Below are 24497 nucleotides of genomic sequence, written 5' to 3' on the forward strand. Positions count from 1 at the left end.
AATCGTGTATATATATATATATATGTGTGTGTGTGTGTGTGTGTGTGTGTGTGTGTGTATGTTTGTGAAATTAATAAATTTAAATATATAATTGAAACAAATCTTTGATATTTTAATTGATATTTTTGTCAATACATAAAAAAAATATATATAGCATTTAAACTAATCAATAATTTTTGTGAGTGTTTTTTTGAAAATTGATTGGAGATGAAAAGGTAGATTTTAGATGGCATGTGTAAACGTGATGTGCTTATGGAGCAGCCACTGTCATAAAGAGTCTGTTTAGTTTCTCATGATACATAGAGCATTTAGTGGAGCAATAAATTTAATTGTAGAAATTCACATTAAAACAATCGTTGTCTTCATCAATAGCTATTTGTCTATTTACCTTTCCATATAGTTTTATCACATTGGAAGACACTAAGTTAACTTTTTAAATGAGTAGCAAAGGTATGTTTGCTCACGTCCTGAGATATTAAGCTGCCTAACTGATACCGTTTTCGTTTAGATCTAAAACATTGAAGTTTCCTTCATTTCCATTGTGTTTATCCCAGCTATCTGACTGCATCAAAATGAACTCCAACAAGAGGCGCAAGGTTAACAATGGGCATAACCCTTTGTCTGACATAACAAACGGTATCACTTGCTAACTATTATTAACTGTAATTCTTTTAGTTTCATTCATCCTCTGATTAACATTACATTTCAGGTGGTGTTGCGTTTCGGAAACTCATGCATGTAAAACCTGGGAAACACATTCTAAAACATAAAGGAGGTGGTTTATATGGTAAGGAAAATTCAGAACTACTAAAAGAAAACAATGTATTAAGGGAATATGTCTCTGAACGTGGGAAAGAGAATGAAGTTCCTCATAATACGCAAGGTAAGCTAAAACATCAGTGGGTTGCATATTGTGTGTAATTTTTCACAGTTATATGTTTTTGAGTCAAATTTCTAATTGTAATTATTTCTATCAATTTTTGAGTAATAAAAGATGGAGAACTTCGTGATAGACGTGTTTCCATTCAAGAGATGGACCTTGATATGGAGTGCAATGAGAATGGGGAAGCTTCAGAGATACCTGAGAATTCATCTGGTAATATATAAGATTTAAAAATTATATTAAACTATGAATACATTTTATTTTGTGACAAAATATATGCACCAGTTATATCCAGACTGTGATAGGAATGTCAATTATGTAATTTCAGACGTAGAAGACAATATACCAGCAACTGTGGATAATGGATTAAGTGCTAACATGGATGAAGATTTCGAAACAGAGTGCTATCAGAACAATGAAGGGGATGATGTTCCCTTTAATGAGTTGGGTATGCGTATTATAATCACTTTTAATTGCGTATTATTACTACTGACCAAGACTTTGTTGAATTGAACATGATCTAACTTTCTATGCAATTGACTTATTGACAGATGATGACGAAGAGGAAGATGTGATGGATGGTGCAAATGACACAGGTTAGCAGAAATTTAATATCAACCGAAAGACTAAACACCAATGTCGTGCAGCATGCTAATATGCCAATATCTTTATTCAGTTATGTAAAGGCATGTTGGAAAATAATGTGATTTACTTGCAGATTACTATAGCGTTGGAGAGCCGCGTTTTATTTGTCCATGGTGTGGTGCAATTATGTGGTACGAGGAAAGGGTATCGAAACGCACTGATACATCGAATCCTGAATTTTCATTGTGTTGTATGCAAGGACGAATAGAAATAGCACCGTTCAAACGTCTTCCTCGAGGATTGTATGATTTATACCACAATAATGACAAGAAAAGCAAAATATTTCTGGAGAATATAAGGTCATTCAATAGCATGTTCGCTTTTACATCTATGGGAGCCAATATTAACAGCACCAACAACAATGGTAATGCACCACCTGTTTTCGTTTTGAATGGAGAGAATTACCACCAAATCGGGAGCCTACTGCCCAAACATGGTGATCAACCGAGGTTCGCTCAGTTGTATATCTATGATACGGACAACGAGCTTTCCAACCGTATGCTATCAGTCAGGTACATATCATATTATATATAGTTATGTCATTACTAAATTGTGCATCAGGTTGCACAATGATGTACCTTAACGTATATTGGCTGTGATGAATTTAATATTGTGTAATTGAATGTGCAGAATGGAAGATGACAAGAAATCGATTAAGAAAACTATCGTCAAAGAACTACGACATATCTTAGACAACTCGAATTCGTTTGTAAAGTCATATAGAATGGTCAGGGACACGTTATTAGAAGACAATGCTCCTCAAATTAAATTACGAATTCTGGGAAAGAGGGGTTATGATGGTAGGCGTTACAACTTGCCTACAGCTTCGGAAGTTGCAGCATTGGTCGTAGGTGATTATGACGCCGCAGATTTCGAAAGGGATGTAGTTGTTGAGGAGAGGTCAGGTCTTCTTAAGCGTATTTCTGTTTTTGAAACGTCTTATTTGCCATTGCAATACCCTTTAATATTTTCAAGAGGAGAAGATGAGTTTCGAAGAGACATCAGGTTTACAGACAGACCTAAAAAGAAACCTATTAAGCGAATATTTGTTTCGATGAAAGAGTGGTTTGCTTACAAGATTCAACAGAGAGATATATATCAATCACATTTATTATATGCCAGGCGTTTGTTCCAACAATTTTTAGTCGATGCATTCAGCATGATAGAGTCATGGCGATTGATGTGGTATCGAAATCATCAAAAAGAGGTGAGAGCTGATTTGTACAAGGGACTCGCAGAAGCTGTTCTTAGAGGTGAGACCAGTCCAGCCAGTGCAGGGAAGCGAGTGGTATTGCCGTCAAAATTTGTCGGGGGGGCACGTTACATGATACAGAATTATCAAGATGCCATGGCAATATGTGGTTGGGTTGGTTACCCTGATTTGTTCATCACTTTTACGTGCAACCATAAATGGCCGGAGTTAGTTGACTTTCTTAAGAAACATAATCTTAAACCGGAAGATCGACCTGATTTGGTCAGTCGTCTTTTCAAAATAAAGTTGGATCATCTCATAAAGTATATTAAAAAGGGGAAGATTTTTGGGAAGGTTAAAGCAGGTATATTGTGCTTATTTTTTGTGAATTATTATTATTATTATTATTATTATTATTATTATTATTATTATTATATATATATATATATATATATATATATATATATATATATTTGCTGTTGTATGTTTGTTCACTTACTAGGCATATTTATGTGCAGTAATATATACCATTGAGTTTCAGAAGCGCGGCATACCACATGCTCACATATTAGTTTTCTTGCGACCTGAGTCCCGATGCAAGCATCCTAATCAGATCGACAAGATTATATCTGCAGAAATTCCAGACAAAAACCGTGACCCAAGGTTGTACGACATTGTTGCATCCCTCATGATACATGGTCCTTGCGGTCCACAAAACACTAAATCACCATGCATGCTTAATAAAAAATTTTGCACCAAACATTTTCCGAAAAAATACACTGACAGTACCGTTATTGATTCTGATGGTTACCCAGTTTACCGAAGGAGAAACAACGGTGTTTTTATCCAAAAGGGGGAGTCATTTGTTGACAACAGATATGTAGTGCCTTATAACCGTCTTTTACTCCTGAAGTATAATGCCCACATAAATGTTGAATGGTGCAATCAGTCTAGGTCAATTAAATATTTGTTTAAGTATGTAAACAAGGGTCATGATCGTGTTACAGCTACTTTTTATGAAGGAGGAGTTGATACCTACGACGAAATCAAAATGTATTACGATTGCAGATACCTTTCAGCATGTGAAGCTGCATGGAGGATTTTTTCATTCGATATTAATTATAGAGAGCCTTCCGTTGAGCGCCTTAGTTTCCATCTTGAAGGCGAAGAGCCTGTTGTTTTCGAAGACCATGAAAATCTTGAAGATGTCATACAGAAACCCCATATTCGTGACACTAAATTCCTGGCATGGTTTGAGGCAAACAAAAAGTATCCTGAAGCCAAGGATTTGACTTATGGTGAGTTTCCGATGAAATTTGTTTGGAAGGCTTCAGAGCGTAGATGGTCACCGCGACAAAGGGGAATTTCAGTTGGACGAATACATTTTGTCCCTCCAGGAAGTGGCGAAAAATTTTATCTCCGGCTTTTACTTAACTTTGTGAAGGGTCCATGTTGCTATAATGACATTTACACGGTCAATGGAAAAAAGTTTAACACATTTAAGGAGGCATGTTTTGCATTAGGCTTAATAGATGATGATAAAGAGTTTATAGACGCAATTAACCAAGCTTCTATTTGGGGAACTGCCAGTTACATGCGCCGTTTATTTGTCCAATTGTTGGTATCAAACCAATTTTCTCAACCAGAGGTCGTGTGGAACAAGACATGGCAGAATTTGAGTGATGATATGCTACATCGACAAAGAAGGGCAATGCGTGTTCCAGGTAGTTATGTTTCAAGCAATTTTTAGCTTTGATGATTAGATTAGCATTCTATAATACTCCTAATTTGTTTGTGTTTGTTTTTATCATGTTATAGTGCATTATAACGTTTGATGAATGCCAATATAGATTTAGCCAATATTTTTGTTTATTCATCCTGTTTAAGATACCATACTTTTTGGCAGTTTATGTTTTGATACATATACATTTGATCCACTGTGCTGTATATAATAAACACAATTGTTCAACAAAATGCACGTTCTATTTTTTACTTATTCTTTAATTCTTGCGTCCAGATTTGGTGTTGGATGATGATCAACTTAAAAGTTACACACTGGCTGAAATAGAAAGATTGTTGCACAGCCATGGAAAGAGTTTGAAAGAAGACTACCCAACCATGCCTCGGACGGACATATCCCTTATACATGAGTCCCGCAACAGGTTGATATATGATGAGATGAACTACAACCAGAATATGCTTGAGATTGAACATAATCAACTAATGTCTACTATGACGGCGGAACAAAGAGGTGTGTATGACAAAATTATTTCCCGAGTAGATGCTAACCTTCCTGGTATTTTCTTTCTTTACGGTTACGGTGGGACAGGCAAGACATTTATTTGTAGAGCATTGTCTTCTGCAATACGCTCTAGGAAGGAAATCGTATTAACGGTTGCGTCTAGCGGAATCGCTGCCTTGCTTATACCTGGTGGAAGAACAGCACATTCAAGGTTTGGTATACCAATAATTGTCGATGAAATATCAACATGTGGGATACATCCAAAAAGCCCATTAGCTGAGTTGGTTTCTAAGGCAAAACTTATTATATGAGATGAAGCACCTATGATGCATAAACACTGTTTTGAGGCGCTGGACCGCAGTTTGAGAGATATTCTTCGTGTCCAAAATAACGGCCGAACAGATATCCCTTTTGGAGGTAAGGTTGTGGTACTTGGTGGCGATTTCCGTCAAGTACTCCTAGTCATGCCTAAAGCAAATAGACAAGAGGTTGTAAATGCAAGCATCAACTCAATTTATATCTAATCCTAGCAGTGATGCTTACCCTAATTTCTTAACCCTAATCCTAATTTTTGGCTCCAAATCATTGCAACCGTTAGATTAATCTATGTTGCTTCATTCTCCCTCCTCTATTTTTTGGAGCCAATGCCTCGGAATGGCAAAGGGGAGTATCAATTGCTTTCTCAACAATTATTTATTACGTTATATTTTCCATGCACCTATGTACACGTTTTTGCATGCTAATTATGCCTATATAAGGATGTTAATAACCATCAGTCAGTAATTACTCAAAACATCCTAATACCGTAAGTTCGTTCAACATGGCAGATGTAGATTTCCAGACGTTGATTTCTTATCATAGCATGACTGGTGATGATGAAACTCTAAAATATCTATTCATTTCAGAAATTATTTCTGGTGGTGATGCACGTAACTTATTTGGATTACACGTTACAGGACCTCTGGATCCCAACCCCTTGACTGAATTGGACCGCTTTGTCAATGACCTTCGCAGAAAATATAGAACTTATGTTGTTGGTTACGACATTGAACATGTATGTTTTTGGAGTTGTGTTTGTTAGAATTAAGATCTGATGTTTTTGCACTGACTTTTTGTTCATTATGCAGGGTGTTGTTCAACTACCAACCATGTTTGGTCATGACTTTGGTGACCAGATTGGACGGTTTGCAACTTTGGTTGATGATAACAATAACCAATTTGAGGTGCTTGTGGAGAGAAACAACACCGGACTCTATCTGACCAGGGGGTGGCACGCGCTGCGTGATTTTTATAAAATTGGATTGGGGGCTTGGGTTTATTTGTTTTTTGTTGGTGAAGGAAGGTTTGAGATAACCATTCAGAATAGGTTTCGAAAGAAGGTGCGTACACCGAACTTCAGCCCATCCCTTAGATTTGAAATTGATCATGACATGCTTCCTTTTCTTATGGTTGATGCTGTGCCAAGGCCATATGTTCATGACCCACTAAAATTTCAATTTACATATGAAAAGAGGTTGACTGGAGATGAAATAGATTCTGGATGGATGGTGAGTTCATTTGCTTCTTCCTGATGCTGATATTTTGTTTCAAAGTTTACATCTAATTTATCGTTTTAAATGTTGGTACAGATGCTTGCTTATGGAGGCGTATGTGAGATGATTTTGAATAAGGATTCTACTTCAGTCAAGTTGGTTGATGACTATGGTAATGCATGGTTATGCACTGTGGTTTATGGAACACAAACATATGAGCACTTTAAGATCGGTGGTGGATGGAAACGAATGGTTGACGCGCGGAGAATTAAGAGGGGGTCACATGTTGTCATTGGTGCACCCATTGCTGGAAGCAACGAGACCCTTTATTGGAAGATGATTCGCTGAATTAAAAATTTATCATTTTGTTTGTTGATGGTTATTTGCATTGGCCATATGTTAGGCCTTTTTTATTTTATTTTTATGGATGACAAATCGTAGTGAATCATCTGGATCATGAGACTGGCTGTAATGATCATTATTAATGGAAGTATTTGATGCTACTTTTACAAATTTTGCACCATTTGTTGTGTTTAATCTTTCAGTAATTTGTTGAACAAATTTATAGTGACAATGAAATCTTACAATGTTAATGAATAAAATTTTGACAATGAAAATTTCAGTAATTTAGTTAAATATAAAGGATAATTTGATCTTCCGAAAAGAAAAAAAAAACAAATAGAAATGTTGGATATTTAAGTAAGATTAAGTCTTCATTGTTCATTAGCATGCTTTGGGTGAATGTGGTAAATTGTTGAGAGATAAATAGTTTTTGTTTTTGGTTATTGTGATAATTCAATAAAATTGAACTAAAATGGTAGATAAATCAGTTTAAAATTGGATGATAAAACAAATAATTGGTTAATATTTAAATAAGAAAGTGGTTGTGCATCTTTTTTAGGTGTACTATGTTTAATAGATCGTTTAAAAAAAATTTAATAAAATATGATTTTAAGATTAACTTATATATGTTAGGCCTCTTTTTTTTTTTTTTTTTTATGTATTATGTTTAATGGAAGTGTTTGATGCTACTTTTACAAATTTAGGGCCATTTGTTGTGTTTAATCTTTCAGTAATTCGTTGAACAAATTTATAGTGACAATGAAATCTTACAATGTTATTGAAAGGTTAATAAAATATGATTTTAAGATTAACTTATATATGTTTCTCCATCATTAGGTATGTTATTCATAAGTTCTCTCCCAAGTTAAACTGATAATGATAGGTTAAAATTGACAAACCAAGACCTTCTTTTGATCTATATGTATTACTAATAATGCTTAACGTGTAGTTTTCAAAAAAGTGTGTTATTATTATATTGAAAGGTCACATATAATTAGTAGTGTAGTGGCATCGTGAATTGTTGTTTTAAATTTATTGTGAATTGATGTTTTCCCATATAGCTGAGTGGTGTGCGCTTTTAATATCGTAGATTAGCATGTGAGGAATTGCAAAAGTCTCATTATCAAGCTTTGTAAACTGATCACATTTTTTCTATATAAAGAGCTACTTATATGTTACAATCTACCTTAATTCATTTCAAAGCCAAACACATAAAAAATACCACGCGCGTCACCATGTCTAATTTTTTTTTTACATTCATCTTTGTTGTTAACATGCTCTGAGTTTTCTTATCTGTTGATTTTTTCAAATAGGCTTGGTGATGCAGAGATTGAACTAACACAAGGTGTAAGTCAAATGTCTGGATCCTTGATCGTGCCGCTGGCAGATGACATGATGAATACAAAGAATATGACCATAGAGGATTTAATTGAGTCTACTGATGTATGATGAACCTTGCGGATTTTTTAGTTTGACTTTTATAAACACTAATATGTTGCAATTGGCCATACCACAATGTTTCTAATGTTGATACCATATGAATATGTTAATGTGCAGTTGGGTAATGTTATTGTTTTTGCCTCTATATGCGGGATTGAGCCAGAATATGGTTGGTATTATGATGCATGCACCAAATGTGCTGGAAGGATTACGATTGTTGCTGGTAGAATGTTCTGTCCAAGGTGCAAACAGAGCAGAAATGCTGTGCCTAGGTTAGTTGCCTACACGCAAGTTTAGTAAATATTTTGTACCTTTTCTACAATCACTATGTGCAATTTCTCCAAGAACAAAATTTTGTCTTAGTAATCGGCAAGTAATAATGTTTGCTGGTATCTGCAGGTTTAAGCTACATGTGCAGGTAATGGACACTACAGGGTCAACAAGTTTTATTCTTTTTGATCGGAATGTTTCCAACTATGTGGGGAGGAGTGTTCAGGATCTTATTGATGCTCAAGGACAGGTATATTAACAAGTGTGGTGCATTTCATCATGTGGTAAATGATTGTGCTCTTCAGTTTGCGATGGCATTGACTATTTGTACAACTGTCACACAGGGTGATAATTCTCTGGGATACCCTGCTGATCTAGAAGTTTTGGTTGGGAAAAAGATGTTGTTCAAAGTGGATATTACAAATGGGAATTTGCTTCACAATTGGAGAAATTATGGTGTGAAACGAACTTCCGACGATGCTGAACTAATTCAGATGTTTATCAAGAAACACAATGTGAAGGTAATCATGGCATCCGGATCGTTGGATTCAATGTTTCCTCCCATAAATGTGATGTTGAAATAGTTAAACAATTCTTAATTGTTCATATGAACATAGGTTATAGAAGACGATGATGAAGCTGCTGCCATAGATGTTCATGTGACACAGGAAGTTGCATTGGCAAAAGAGGTTTCAACTATATTTAAGAATTTTCCGTTGATTATGATCCTTTTCCCAATTCATACTATATCTAATCAAATTCTTTGATCGTGATATGAAGGTTCCAACTATTGAGGGAGGTGACTCTAACATGATTAAGTCTCTAGAGGTTAGTACTATATGTGTATGTCCTTTCCGTAACTTATGATGTTGTTCCCATCTCAAAAATTTGCTAATCATAATATTTGTTCATAATATACAGGGTCCAGCTATTGAGGGCGATGACTCAAACAAATCATTGGTTAATCAACAAGATGGTGAGCTCACACCATGTAGCAAAGTTGGAGGGAAGAGATCTGCTGATCAAGATGTTTCTGATGTTGCCATCGTTGCTGAAGTGGGAGAAAGGTCCATCAACAAACCTGTGAAGCTGAAGAGTGTCAAAATTGAGAAGAATCCCTAATTTGATGTCTCATAATCTCATTTGATCTGTTGCCGTTTTTATGTTTAGATTGAATCCAGCTATAGTCTTTTGTCTGGATCAACTACTTTATTTAAATCAAGTCTCACCGAGACACTTTGTTAGTTTACAAATGATTTTACTGTTTTGAACAATGGTTTGTGGTGATTATGGATTAATCAAATTATCTATTTTATCTGATATTACTTTGCTTGAAATATACATCTTTCTTCTGTTTTAAAATTTAAGAAGCAGAAACATTCATGCAAATTCCGATGGTGGGAATTATAATGCATTGCAAGTTGAGTGTGCAAATAGTTGAATATGATATTCATATGAACTTCGAAATGTCAAACACTTTTGCAAATCATGTCCCACGTGTGCAAATCATCACAAAAGTGGAGACATATTTGTATCAACTATAAAAAAAAAAACATTGCAAGGACCTTTTTCAAAATTAAAAGATTATCCAGGGACTATTTCTCTAATAAATAGATCCAGTCATCATTTGTCACGTGTGCAAATCTCAAGCAAAAGTGGAGTCAGGGACCAAAACCAAAATGAGGCATATTTGTATCAACTATAAAAAAAACATTGCAAGGACCTTTTTCAAAATTAAAAGATTATCCAGTGACTATTTCTCTAATAAATAAATTCAGTCATCATGTGCACGTGTGTAAATCATCACAAAAGTGGAGCCAGAGACGAAAACCAAAAAAAATGAGGCATATTTGTATCAACTATAAAAAAAGAAAAATTTGCAAGGACCTTTTTGAAACTTAAAAGATTATCTAAGGACCAAAATCATATTTTAACTTTAAATATATATGAAACAAATCTTAATATATGAAACAAATCGTGTATATATATATGTGTGTGTGTGTGTGTGTGTGTGTGTGTGTCTGTTTGTGAAATTAATAAATTTAAATATATAATTGAAACAAATCTTTGATATTTTAATTGATATTTTTGTCAATACATAAAAAAAATATATATAGCATTTAAACTAATCAATAATTTTTGTGAGTGTTTTTTTGAAAATTGATTGGAGATGAAAAGGTAGATTTTAGATGGCATGTGTAAACGTGATGTGCTTATGGAGCAGCCACTGTCATAAAGAGTCTGTTTAGTTTCTCATGATACATAGAGCATTTAGTGGAGCAATAAATTTAATTGTAGAAATTCACATTAAAACAATCGTTGTCTTCATCAATAGCTATTTGTCTATTTACCTTTCCATATAGTTTTATCACATTGGAAGACACTAAGTTAACTTTTTAAATGAGTAGCAAAGGTATGTTTGCTCACGTCCTGAGATATTAAGCTGCCTAACTGATACCGTTTTCGTTTAGATCTAAAACATTGAAGTTTCCTTCATTTCCATTGTGTTTATCCCAGCTATCTGACTGCATCAAAATGAACTCCAACAAGAGGCGCAAGGTTAACAATGGGCATAACCCTTTGTCTGACATAACAAACGGTATCACTTGCTAACTATTATTAACTGTAATTCTTTTAGTTTCATTCATCCTCTGATTAACATTACATTTCAGGTGGTGTTGCGTTTCGGAAACTCATGCCTGTAAAACCTGGGAAACACATTCTAAAACATAAAGGAGGTGGTTTATATGGTAAGGAAAATTCAGAACTACTAAAAGAAAACAATGTATTAAAGGAATATGTCTCTGAACGTGGGAAAGAGAATGAAGTTCCTCATAATACGCAAGGTAAGCTAAAACATCAGTGGGTTGCATATTGTGTGTAATTTTTCACAGTTATATGTTTTTGAGTCAAATTTCTAATTGTAATTATTTCTATCAATTTTTGAGTAATAAAAGATGGAGAACTTCGTGATAGACGTGTTTCCATTCAAGAGATGGACCTTGATATGGAGTGCAATGAGAATGGGGAAGCTTCAGAGATACCTGAGAATTCATCTGGTAATATATAAGATTTAAAAATTATATTAAACTATGAATACATTTTATTTTGTGACAAAATATATGCACCAGTTATATCCAGACTGTGATAGGAATGTCAATTATGTAATTTCAGACGTAGAAGACAATATACCAGCAACTGTGGATAATGGATTAAGTGCTAACATGGATGAAGATTTCGAAACAGAGTGCTATCAGAACAATGAAGGGGATGATGTTCCCTTTAATGAGTTGGGTATGCGTATTATAATCACTTTTAATTGCGTATTATTACTACTGACCAAGACTTTGTTGAATTGAACATGATCTAACTTTCTATGCAATTGACTTATTGACAGATGATGACGAAGAGGAAGATGTGATGGATGGTGCAAATGACACAGGTTAGCAGAAATTTAATATCAACCGAAAGACTAAACACCAATGTCGTGCAGCATGCTAATATGCCAATATCTTTATTCAGTTATGTAAAGGCATGTTGGAAAATAATGTGATTTACTTGCAGATTACTATAGCGTTGGAGAGCCGCGTTTTATTTGTCCATGGTGTGGTGCAATTATGTGGTACGAGGAAAGGGTATCGAAACGCACTGATACATCGAATCCTGAATTTTCATTGTGTTGTATGCAAGGACGAATAGAAATAGCACCGTTCAAACGTCTTCCTCGAGGATTGTATGATTTATACCACAATAATGACAAGAAAAGCAAAATTTTTCTGGAGAATATAAGGTCATTCAATAGCATGTTCGCTTTTACATCTATGGGAGCCAATATTAACAGCACCAACAACAATGGTAATGCACCACCTGTTTTCGTTTTGAATGGAGAGAATTACCACCAAATCGGGAGCCTACTGCCCAAACATGGTGATCAACCGAGGTTCGCTCAGTTGTATATCTATGATACGGACAACGAGCTTTCCAACCGTATGCTATCAGTCAGGTACATATCATATTATATATAGTTATGTCATTACTAAATTGTGCATCAGGTTGCACAATGATGTACCTTAACGTATATTGGCTGTGATGAATTTAATATTGTGTAATTGAATGTGCAGAATGGAAGATGACAAGAAATCGATTAAGAAAACTATCGTCAAAGAACTACGACATATCTTAGACAACTCGAATTCGTTTGTAAAGTCATATAGAATGGTCAGGGACACGTTATTAGAAGACAATGCTCCTCAAATTAAATTACGAATTCTGGGAAAGAGGGGTTATGATGGTAGGCGTTACAACTTGCCTACAGCTTCGGAAGTTGCAGCATTGGTCGTAGGTGATTATGACGCCGCAGATTTCGAAAGGGATGTAGTTGTTGAGGAGAGGTCAGGTCTTCTTAAGCGTATTTCTGTTTTTGAAACGTCTTATTTGCCATTGCAATACCCTTTAATATTTCCAAGAGGAGAAGATGGGTTTCGAAGAGACATCAGGTTTACAGATAGACCTAAAAAGAAACCTATTAAGCGAATATTTGTTTCGATGAAAGAGTGGTTTGCTTACAAGATTCAACAGAGAGATATATATCAATCACATTTATTATATGCCAGGCGTTTGTTCCAACAATTTTTAGTCGATGCATTCAGCATGATAGAGTCATGGCGATTGATGTGGTATCGAAATCATCAAAAAGAGGTGAGAGCTGATTTGTACAAGGGACTCGCAGAAGCTGTTCTTAGAGGTGAGACCAGTCCAGCCAGTGCAGGGAAGCGAGTGGTATTGCCGTCAAAATTTGTCGGGGGGGCACGTTACATGATACAGAATTATCAAGATGCCATGGCAATATGTGGTTGGGTTGGTTACCCTGATTTGTTCATCACTTTTACGTGCAACCATAAATGGCCGGAGTTAGTTGACTTTCTTAAGAAACATAATCTTAAACCGGAAGATCGACCTGATTTGGTCAGTCGTCTTTTCAAAATAAAGTTGGATCATCTCATAAAGTATATTAAAAAGGGGAAGATTTTTGGGAAGGTTAAAGCAGGTATATTGTGCTTATTTTTTGTGAATTATTATTATTATTATTATTATTATTATTATTATTATTATATATATATATATATATATATATATATATATTTGCTGTTGTATGTTTGTTCACTTACTAGGCATATTTATGTGCAGTAATATATACCATTGAGTTTCAGAAGCGCGGCATACCACATGCTCACATATTAGTTTTCTTGCGACCTGAGTCCCGATGCAAGCATCCTAATCAGATCGACAAGATTATATCTGCAGAAATTCCAGACAAAAACCGTGACCCAAGGTTGTACGACATTGTTGCATCCCTCATGATACATGGTCCTTGCGGTCCACAAAACACTAAATCACCATGCATGCTTAATAAAAAATTTTGCACCAAACATTTTCCGAAAAAATACACTGACAGTACCGTTATTGATTCTGATGGTTACCCAGTTTACCGAAGGAGAAACAACGGTGTTTTTATCCAAAAGGGGGAGTCATTTGTTGACAACAGATATGTAGTGCCTTATAACCGTCTTTTACTCCTGAAGTATAATGCCCACATAAATGTTGAATGGTGCAATCAGTCTAGGTCAATTAAATATTTGTTTAAGTATGTAAACAAGGGTCATGATCGTGTTACAGCTACTTTTTATGAAGGAGGAGTTGATACCTACGACGAAATCAAAATGTATTACGATTGCAGATACCTTTCAGCATGTGAAGCTGCATGGAGGATTTTTTCATTCGATATTAATTATAGAGAGCCTTCCGTTGAGCGCCTTAGTTTCCATCTTGAAGGCGAAGAGCCTGTTGTTTTCGAAGACCATGAAAATCTTGAAGATGTCATACAGAAACCCCATATTCGTGACACTAAATTCCTGGCATGGTTTGAGGCAAACAAAAAGTATCCTGAAGCCAAGGATTTGACTTATGGTGAGTTTCCGATGAAATTTGTTTGGAAGGCTTCAGAGCGTAGATGGTCACCGCGACAAAGGGGAATTTCAGTTGGACGAATACATTTTGTCCCTCCAGGAAGTGGCGAAAAATTTTATCTCCGGCTTTTACTTAACTTTGTGAAGGGTCCATGTTGCTATAATGACATTTACACGGTCAATGGAAAAAAGTTTAACACATTTAAGGAGGCATGTTTTGCATTAGGCTTAATAGATGATGATAAAGAGTTTATAGACGCAATTAACCAAGCTTCTATTTGGGGAACTGCCAGTTACATGCGCCATTTATTTGTCCAATTGTTGGTATCAAACCAATTTTCTCAACCAGAGGTCGTGTGGAACAAGACATGGCAGAATTTGAGTGATGATATGCTACATCGACAAAGAAGGGCAATGCGTGTTCCAGGTAGTTATGTTTCAAGCAATTTTTAGCTTTGATGATTAGATTAGCATTCTATAATACTCCTAATTTGTTTGTGTTTGTTTTTATCATGTTATAGTGCATTATAACGTTTGATGAATGCCAATATAGATTTAGCCAATATTTTTGTTTATTCATCCTGTTTAAGATACCATACTTTTTGGCAGTTTATGTTTTGATACATATACATTTGATCCACTGTGCTGTATATAATAAACACAATTGTTCAACAAAATGCACGTTCTATTTTTTACTTATTCTTTAATTCTTGCGTCCAGATTTGGTGTTGGATGATGATCAACTTAAAAGTTACACACTGGCTGAAATAGAAAGATTGTTGCACAGCCATGGAAAGAGTTTGAAAGAAGACTACCCAACCATGCCTCGGACGGACATATCCCTTATACATGAGTCCCGCAACAGGTTGATATATGATGAGATGAACTACAACCAGAATATGCTTGAGATTGAACATAATCAACTAATGTCTACTATGACGGCGGAACAAAGAGGTGTGTATGACAAAATTATTTCCCGAGTAGATGCTAACCTTCCTGGTATTTTCTTTCTTTACGGTTACGGTGGGACAGGCAAGACATTTATTTGGAGAGCATTGTCTTCTGCAATACGCTCTAGGAAGGAAATCGTATTAACAGTTGCGTCTAGCGGAATCGCTGCCTTGCTTATACCTGGTGGAAGAACAGCACATTCAAGGTTTGGTATACCAATAATTGTCGATGAAATATCAACATGTGGGATACATCCAAAAAGCCCATTAGCTGAGTTGGTTTCTAAGGCAAAACTTATTATATGGGATGAAGCACCTATGATGCATAAACACTGTTTTGAGGCGCTGGACCGCAGTTTGAGAGATATTCTTCGTGTCCAAAATAACGGCCGAACAGATATCCCTTTTGGAGGTAAGGTTGTGGTACTTGGTGGCGATTTCCGTCAAGTACTCCCAGTCATGCCTAAAGCAAATAGACAAGAGGTTGTAAATGCAAGCATCAACTCTTCATATTTATGGCAGTTCTGCGAGGTATTAACATTGTCAACTAACATGCGCCTTTTACATGGTTCTTCAAGTTCTGATATTAACGAAAGAAAGCAGTTTAGTGAATGGGTGTTGGGTATCGGAGATGGTACTGTTGGTGTTGCCAATGATGAAGATATTGATATAGAAATTCCAGAGGACCTTCTTATTCGAAGCTCAGGTGATCATATCGCTGCTATTGTTAATGAGATTTATCCATCACTTCTAGATGAAATGCACGATCCATCTTTTTTCCAAGATAGAGCCATATTAACTCCAAAAAATTCCACCGTCGAAGAAATTAATGAGTATGTTATGTCTTTGATTCCTGGGGAGGAAAAAACTTATCTGAGTTGTGATTCTCCACTTTCAACCAATTCATCAGCAACTAGGCCCGATGACATTCACACACCTGAATTTTTAAACACAATAACAGCATCTGGCATTCCAAACCATAAAATTAAGCTGAAAGTTGGAGTCCCTATCATGTTGTTAAGGAATTTAGACCCGACAGCAGGTCTATGCAATGGAACGCGTTTGATAGTTACTAAGATGGGCAGATACGTGCTTGAGGCCAAGGTTATTACAGGAAGTAATATTGGGGATATAGTATACATCCCTAGATTGTCATTGACACCTTCTGATACAAGGATTCCATTCAAGTTTCAACGCAAACAATTCCCAATTTCAGTTTCGTTCGCTATGACTATAAACAAGAGCCAAGGACAATCTTTACAAAAAGTTGGGATATACCTTCCTCAACCTGTGTTTTCACACGGCCAATTATATGTTGCGGTCTCAAGAGTAACATCAAGGAAAGGATTGAAATTGCTATTGACAGATGAAGACAGCAATTGTATCAGCACTACATCAAATGTTGTGTTCCATGAAGTTTTCCGCAACTTGTGATCTGTCAAACACCACGTTTTACCATGGTAGTGATTCTCAAATAGTAGCATTAGAGGACTGTCAGGTTTGTGTTTATATCATATTCAACATAATACAGATTTTGAATATCTCTAACATAAAGTTAAGCTGATTTTTTTGTACTGAATCTGATCCAACTTTCCAGGTTACATTTTGCATTATTACCATACATTAATAGCAGCTAAATTATGTTGCTGGTTTGAAAATGAAGTCATCCCACCTGGTATGTTTACATAGATTAACCAAGTTTCATATGCTGAACTATTTGCCTCTGAAGCTATACTAGCACATATGTCTTGAATTTCAAACGCGAATTATTTGTTTCAGGTTGTTGCACAGCGAACCTCTGCATTTGTCTGGTGCACTTTTGCTGGCAGCATCAACTATCTACTGCATCTTTTTTTCTTTTTTTGGAGTGAACCTTTTTTGGGTCAATAGAATCAACTCTTTTTATCCTTTAATTACTGATTGTAAACGCAAGGTATATGCAAGATATTGAAATGCTTAAAAAAACGCAATTGACTTTATGTAGATGCTTAAAATAAATTAGAGCTCAACATGCAGAAAATAACAATCTCAACTGGTGTAGTCAATGTCACAAACTGTCTGAATTTGAATTTATGTATTGCTGTCATTGATCCTTTAATTACTGATTGTAAACATCTCATGAGTTATGGAGATATGCAACAACAAAATTCTTGATAGATCAATTGATGAATATATCTGAGTTATGAGCCTGTGCTTTAATCTATATGTCCATACGGCATTGCCGAACATAATGTTATTACTAAATCTGGAATATGTTAATATAATGAAACTCATATAGGAATACTGAGTTATGACCCAAAGTGAGTTTACTTTGTTAAAAATTCATTCTTAGTTGTAGGGAACCATCATGTTAACCAATGAGGTTGTAACATGTTCAAAAAAAGTTGTGTAAAGAAACAATGTTAACAACAACGATAAGTAAAATAGGTATGAACTTAGACCTTTTTTTTTTTTTTTACAATATATTTATATTTGTTTTATTAACTTTGCACTAGCTTAAAATGAAATATCAAACTTTCAACATAGACAATTTCCTGACTATAAACAAAAGTTAAGAACAATCACTTAGTGAAGTTGGCTTATACTTAACATAGTCGGTGTTTTTTCATGATCAACTATATGTTGTAGTATCAAGGGTTATATTAAGGAAGGGATTGAAGATTCTTTTAATAGATGAAAATGGTGATTGCATGACTACGACTTCCAACGTATTATACAGAGAAGTTTTTTGAAATGTGTATTAATTAATGCACCGATACGATGAAAAAATGAATTTTTGTACACCAAAATATTTATATAATATTGGATCAATATTACGTGTTAAATGTATATGACCCGTGCGGCAGCACGGGTGGCCGATCTAGTTGTTAAAAAATTTGTTGTTTCTATGGTCTAACAGCGGCACGTAGATTGTCTTAGCAATAATATGGTTCATATTTTCAATCAACTTTTCAAAACAGTTACATACATTATGAAAATTGTATAAATGAAAATGAAAAACAATGACATATATCTAAAGAGATATGATTCAAATTATCAATAATTAAATACATTTTATTATTTGATCAATAGTTCATAAGACATTTATATTAACATAATGTTTATTATAACAAACTATTAGACTCCTAAAGCTAAATTTGTGGTACAAGAAGATGGAGGAGTAAGGAGGGAACATAGATTCATGATATTTGGAGATATATTTGCGTATAAAGTTTTTTGATTTAAAGAAGATGATGAAGATTCAAAGGAAGAAGAATAAGATGATGAACATGTTCATCTTAATTTTTTTATTTTTTTTTATAACAAAAATATATTTTAAAAAATAAAATTATGTATTTTTTTATTAAAAATGAGAAGAAGAAAAAAAGGATTTATATGTGCTTCTATGAGAGATAAAGGACCTAAACAGGAAAAAAAGAAAGATAAGGATCAGAGTGTTACAAATTAATTGGCTGCCTCAAAGCATATGTGATAGCATAGTTCAAACCACAAGAAAATTCATATGGCGTGGCACTAATAATAAGGGAATCCACTTGGTTAATTGGAAGAAAATCTCTCTTCCTAAGAATCTTGGTGGATTGGGTATCCGGGCAGCTAGAGAAGCGAATACTAGTCTCCTTGGTAAACTTGTCTAGGACATGGTTCAGTCTACTAATAAATTATGGGTGTCTCTCCTTTCAAACAAATACACAGGTGGTCACAACACCCTTCTCGCTAGTGCCAGCAGCAACAGCTCCCCGACTTGGTCTTCCATTATCCGTGCTAAAAATATTCTCAAGGAAGGGTACACTTGGCGTATTGGTTCGGGTTCATCTTCCTTTTGGTTCAGTAATTGGAACTCTCTCGGTCCTATCGGTAGCTATGTTCCTATTATCGATATCCATGACCTTCATTTATCTGTTAGAGATGTGCTTTCCGCTCCAGGTAACCACACTCAGGTCCTCTACACTAATCTCCCATCAGCTGTCGAGAACCACATCAACAACATTCACATCCAGTTTAATGATAACATTGAGGATGCTTTAATCTAGTCTCAAAACATAAATGGCACATATTCTACAAAAAGCGGATTCAAATGGCTTCTCACCGTTAGAGAACCGACAGCTAATCCCATTCCTCATCACTCTTGGTCTTGGATTTGGAGGTTAAAGGTCCCGGAAAAGTATAAGTTCTTCATTTGGCTCGCCTGTCAAAATGTTGTACCTACTCTCTCACTGCTTCACCATAGAAACAAAACTCACTCTCCCACTTGCGCTCGCTGCAGCGAGGAAGATGAAACCTTCCTGCACTGTGTCAGGGACTGTCGCTTTTCCATAAGCATCTGGCAGAAAATTGGTTTTACTTGTAATGATTTCGTCACAGCCGCTTCAGCCTATGACTGGATCAAGCTCGGATTGTCTAGCCCTCGTTCGAATACATTTTTAGCTGGTCTTTGGTGGGTTTAGAGACATCGAAACTTAATGTGCCTTAGTAACAAACACTTGTCTCTAAACCGGTTGTGCAGCAACATCATCTCAGCAGCCACCGATATCAGTTCGGTTTTTGATAGTGAGGACAATTCGAATCAGCCCGACCGCTTTGTTAAATTGAACAGCATAAATCATGAGGACCACATTCTTAATGTTGATGGAAGTTTCATTGGTTCCCCCCGCGCTGGTTACGGTTGTGTCCTCCGCAATAGTGCAGGTTTGTTCATCTCAGGTTTGTCTAGTTTCATTCTGACCTCGACGGACATACTGCTGGCTGAGCTAACTATTATCCATCAAGATCTGAATTTGGCTATTGAATTGAACGTGACTGACCTCATGTGCTACTCGGATTCCCTGATTGTTGTTCATTTTATCAAGAATGATACCCCGAGATTCCACATCTACGTCGTGCTCATTCAAAATATTAAAGACTTGTTAGTTGATCGGAACATCTCTCTCCATCACACCTTAAGAGAGGGGAACCAATGTTTGGATTACTTTGCTAAATTAGGTGCTAGTTCAGATTCTCATATGCTCGTTCACCATTCGCCTCTAGCTGACCTCATTCCTCTTCTTAGAGCTGATGCGATAGGAGCTTGCTTTCTTAGAAGCTAGCAGTCTGTTTTTTCTTTGTTTCTGGTTCTGTAAGTTTTTTTTTCCTTGCTTATTTTTCTTTTGTTGTTGTTAGCCTTATTGTAACAAAAAAAAAAAAAAAAAAAAAAAAGTGTTACAAATAAGTGAAATAAAGGACCATTAATGTAAGTTTGCCTAAAATAAAAAGAAAAAGAAAATTAAATTAAGCAAAATACAGTGTAAAGTGAAAATTTCTTGTGGATTGCTTAAGGTGAAGTTTCACGAATTTAGGATCTGAAACTATAGATTTCCAAGAAATGCATGAGGTATAGATTTTCAAGAATTGCACATGAGGTGGATATGCAAGTCTTGGAAATCTATAATTTCTAATCCTAAATTTTTCAAACTTCACCTTGAGGGATCGCAAAGGAACCCCCACTTGACAATGTATTTTGATTCCAATGTCGTTGACACACTCGTCATCAATCAAATGCTTGATAGTATGGGATTCCAAAGCCACCACCTCTTCAATTTTAAAAGTGTCGTTGTTGATACATTAATTTAATGCTTGATAGTATGGCATTCCAATGCATAATTTCTTCTTGAATTACCTCAAAACATCCTAGAATTTCTATGTTTCGGGAAAAACTAGAATTACATGACTCAAAATAGAAAACATTACAAATGTCCCAAAAATCATAAACAATTGTTCTAATACTCCTCCATTCTAGATTAAAACTAAATAAAAATATCTGAAAAACATGTTGAGAATTATGTAAGATGATTTGTCATCAGTCTTGCATATTCCAAGTATAAGTAATTACTAATGTAATTTAAAAAGATTTGAATGAAATCAGAGAGTAAGTTTTGGATATGTCAGTATCAACATAAATCTATATAACTTGCTAAACATAAATCTATATAACTTGCTAATCATTATCAATTCATATGCTAGTTGTTGAATATTTTGGATTTACTTTAATTAATTGGCTTAATTGCACTTTTCCTCCTTATCTTTTGTTAATTGTGCGATTTTGCATCCCCTCTTTTTTTTGAGCGATTTTGCACCCTATCTTTTGCCAACTGTGTTTTGTTCAAAATCATCATTAAAAGAGGGGAAAAGGGGCAAAAGATAGGGTGCAAAATCGCTCAAAAATTATAAGTGAGGGTGCAAAATCGCACAATTAGCAAAAAGATAAGGGGCAAAAGTGAAATTGAACACAAAGATGGGGTGCAAAATCAGAAAGGGGGCAAAAAGATGGGGTGCAAAATCCCACAATTGGCAAAAGATAGGGGGAAAAGTACAATTAAGCCTAATTAATTATTAAAATATAAATGAATTATATAGTATTAACTATTTAATGTTATTGTACTTGATATTTATATTGGGCTTATTGTGAGCGACCATGATGGGTTGGACCGTTCTTATTCAACTATTCAAGGTACACAGTTACGATGTCAATTAACACTGTTTAATAATATGTTATATTTCATATCTGTGATTTTGGTCCTCTGTTAAATATCTTTCGCTGTCATCAATAAGTTTTGAATATAAAAGCAGAAACTATGGAATGTAGTAATTTCAAGATATTAAAACATATGGAATGTAGTAATTTCACATATTCAACAGCATCTACATAAAGAAGTTACAGATGGAAATGAGAGCTTGGAATATGGTAACTATACTTAACCGCTGTAATATTGTACAAAACTTGGCAGGGTTCCTATGTATTCAAAGTTATCCATGTATTCTTATCTACACAAAATGATAGAGAACAACATTAATACCTTGCAAGTAAAAATTCAATCAGCATAAAAGAATAATACTACAATATGTGGATTGGTTTTGCCATCTAAAAAGACTCAACGGTGCAGTTTGTTGTCCACTCACCTTTCAATCATGTGTAATTTTATGATTCAATAATTTGAAGTAAAGCCTACATTTGTTGCCCACATACATTGTCTCCAATTCCGGATAAACAGCAATGATCCCCAAAGGCCCCAAAATCCTGTAATAAATCCTAATGCCACACTCAAATAAATTGAATTCATATCTTCTGGACTACTTTCTTCAAAAGTTTCTGGTTTTTGAGGTGCAATTTCTTCATCTTCTTGACATATGTTGTCAAGTGGTTTCCCAGAAAGATCAACATTTCCTTCATAACTTGAGGCGTCGAAACTCTGCAACTGCCAGCCTATTGGAATTCTTCCAGACAGATTCAACAAGGACAGGCGATCAATTTGACCTAGATGAGGAATTCGATCAATGAAACGGTTTCTTGACAAGTCAAGAAATTCAAGATGAAGAAAACCTAACGTTTTTGAATTAAAAGGAAATAACCAAAATATATAACGGAAAGAAATTAAGGGACCAAAATAAATCGAATTTTAATCAAGGGACCAAAGTGATACTACCTAAATAGTTAAGGGACCAAAAATGTAATTTAGCATTTTTTTTTAATGTCTAATATCTCAGATATGATTTCAGCCATTAGATTGCAGGACCATTATATGTAATGGTGAACCACCAACACCAATTTTTTTTGTTCTTCTTCATCTTCATCAACAACAACAATCCTTAAATCTAGAAATTCATCAATAACAACAACAACAAATCCAGAAATTCATCAACAACAATCAACAACAAAATCATCATTTTCACAAACAATCTCAGCAAAAATTTTAGAAATTCATCAACCCAGAAAATTAATCTTTTCACCTCCATTTTAAAACTCATAAATGTGAAAAATCATTTCCAATTTCTTCATTTTCAAACTCAGAAAGTACATCTCTCGAAATCAAACACAACCAGAAAAATAATTCTTAAATTAATTGAATCTTTTTATTAATGAAAATTACAACAAACGCACAAGAAAAAAAACACAATAAATACAAAGTAAATTCCATAACAACAGTATCACCTCCTTCGATTTCCCTTTCCCTTTCTTTTACCTGAAATACAATCAATACAAAGTGATTTCTAGAACAACATTATTAACACAACAACAACAACACAAAGTGAATTCCATAATGAAGGGAATAGTGAATTCCATAATGAAGGGAATAGTGAATTCCAGCAACAACAATAAAAACACAAATTCGAAATTCAAATTTAATTTGAATTCGAATTTCTTGGCTCCAAAATTCAAAGAAAGGAGGGTGGAAGAGGAAGAAAATGAGAAAAAATTATGTGTTGATGATTCATTTTAACATACAATATACCTAAATGATCTAGCCGTTCCTTTTTTGAAAGAAAAAAATCAAAAGGTTGAAATTAAAAAATTAATAAGTTATATGGTGGACCACCACCTACAAGGTTGGTCCACCTAAGACATTTGGGATTAAAGTTAACTAACATGGATCAAACTGACTGACATAACATATTTGAATGATTGAAAAAGAAAATTTTAGAGTTAAGGGACCAAATCTAAAACAACAAATAAGTTGAGGGACCATTTATGTAATTTAGCCTTTTTTTCTCATTTTGTCCTTTTATTATTATTATTATTTATATTTGCATTTATTTTATGATTTTAAACCAATGTCAAATTAAAATTCTGGTAAAAGACAGTTTCAGATTATATAATTCAAAAATTTCTGGCAATCTACTTCGAATTATTTCAGATTATATAATTCAAAAATTTCTGGCAATCTAGTTCGAATTATATAATTTGAACCAAGGGTATTTTTGAAAAAAATAGAACACGTGAGAAATAAGTAGGTTGGAAAAAGTAATAGTCTTATTTTTATCTAGCATTCAACTGTGTGGACTCTCTTGAAGGCCCAAAATGATCTTACTTTTGTGAGAAAGACAGTTGGGTTTTACAAATAGTAGACATGATTTAATACCTCTCTTGGAAGTTGTTCTTCAGTATACACCATTGACATCACTGCTCCTGTTATGAACGGATCTGCTGGCACCAATAGCGCTCAGTATAAGTGTCAATGTTGGACTCAACCTATGCGGGGGGTTTAGGTGGTTCCCATATTTCT

At 34.8% G+C, this 24497-nt stretch overlaps 2 protein-coding genes across 2 annotated transcripts; both read left to right on the forward strand.

Moving 5' to 3' along the window:
* Positions 1-572: 572 nt before the first annotated feature.
* LOC112420767 (uncharacterized) lies at positions 573-5273 on the forward strand. Its single transcript, XM_024780443.2, has 9 exons — positions 573-636; positions 710-883; positions 995-1096; positions 1212-1331; positions 1435-1479; positions 1602-2040; positions 2159-3084; positions 3239-4444; positions 4738-5273. The coding sequence occupies exons 1-9, from the start codon at positions 573-575 to the stop codon at positions 5271-5273; spliced, it is 3612 nt and encodes a 1203-aa protein (XP_024636211.2).
* Positions 5274-11081: 5808 nt separating this feature from the next.
* On the forward strand, positions 11082-16896 carry LOC112420768 (uncharacterized). Its single transcript, XM_024780444.2, has 9 exons — positions 11082-11145; positions 11219-11392; positions 11504-11605; positions 11721-11840; positions 11944-11988; positions 12111-12549; positions 12668-13593; positions 13734-14939; positions 15233-16896. Exons 1-9 carry the CDS (start codon positions 11082-11084, stop codon positions 16894-16896), a joined length of 4740 nt encoding a protein of 1579 aa, XP_024636212.2.
* The last annotated feature ends 7601 nt before the right edge of the window (positions 16897-24497 follow it).

This window comes from Medicago truncatula, chromosome 4 (assembly GCF_003473485.1).
Source record: "Medicago truncatula cultivar Jemalong A17 chromosome 4, MtrunA17r5.0-ANR, whole genome shotgun sequence".
Classification (NCBI taxonomy): domain Eukaryota; kingdom Viridiplantae; phylum Streptophyta; class Magnoliopsida; order Fabales; family Fabaceae; genus Medicago; species Medicago truncatula.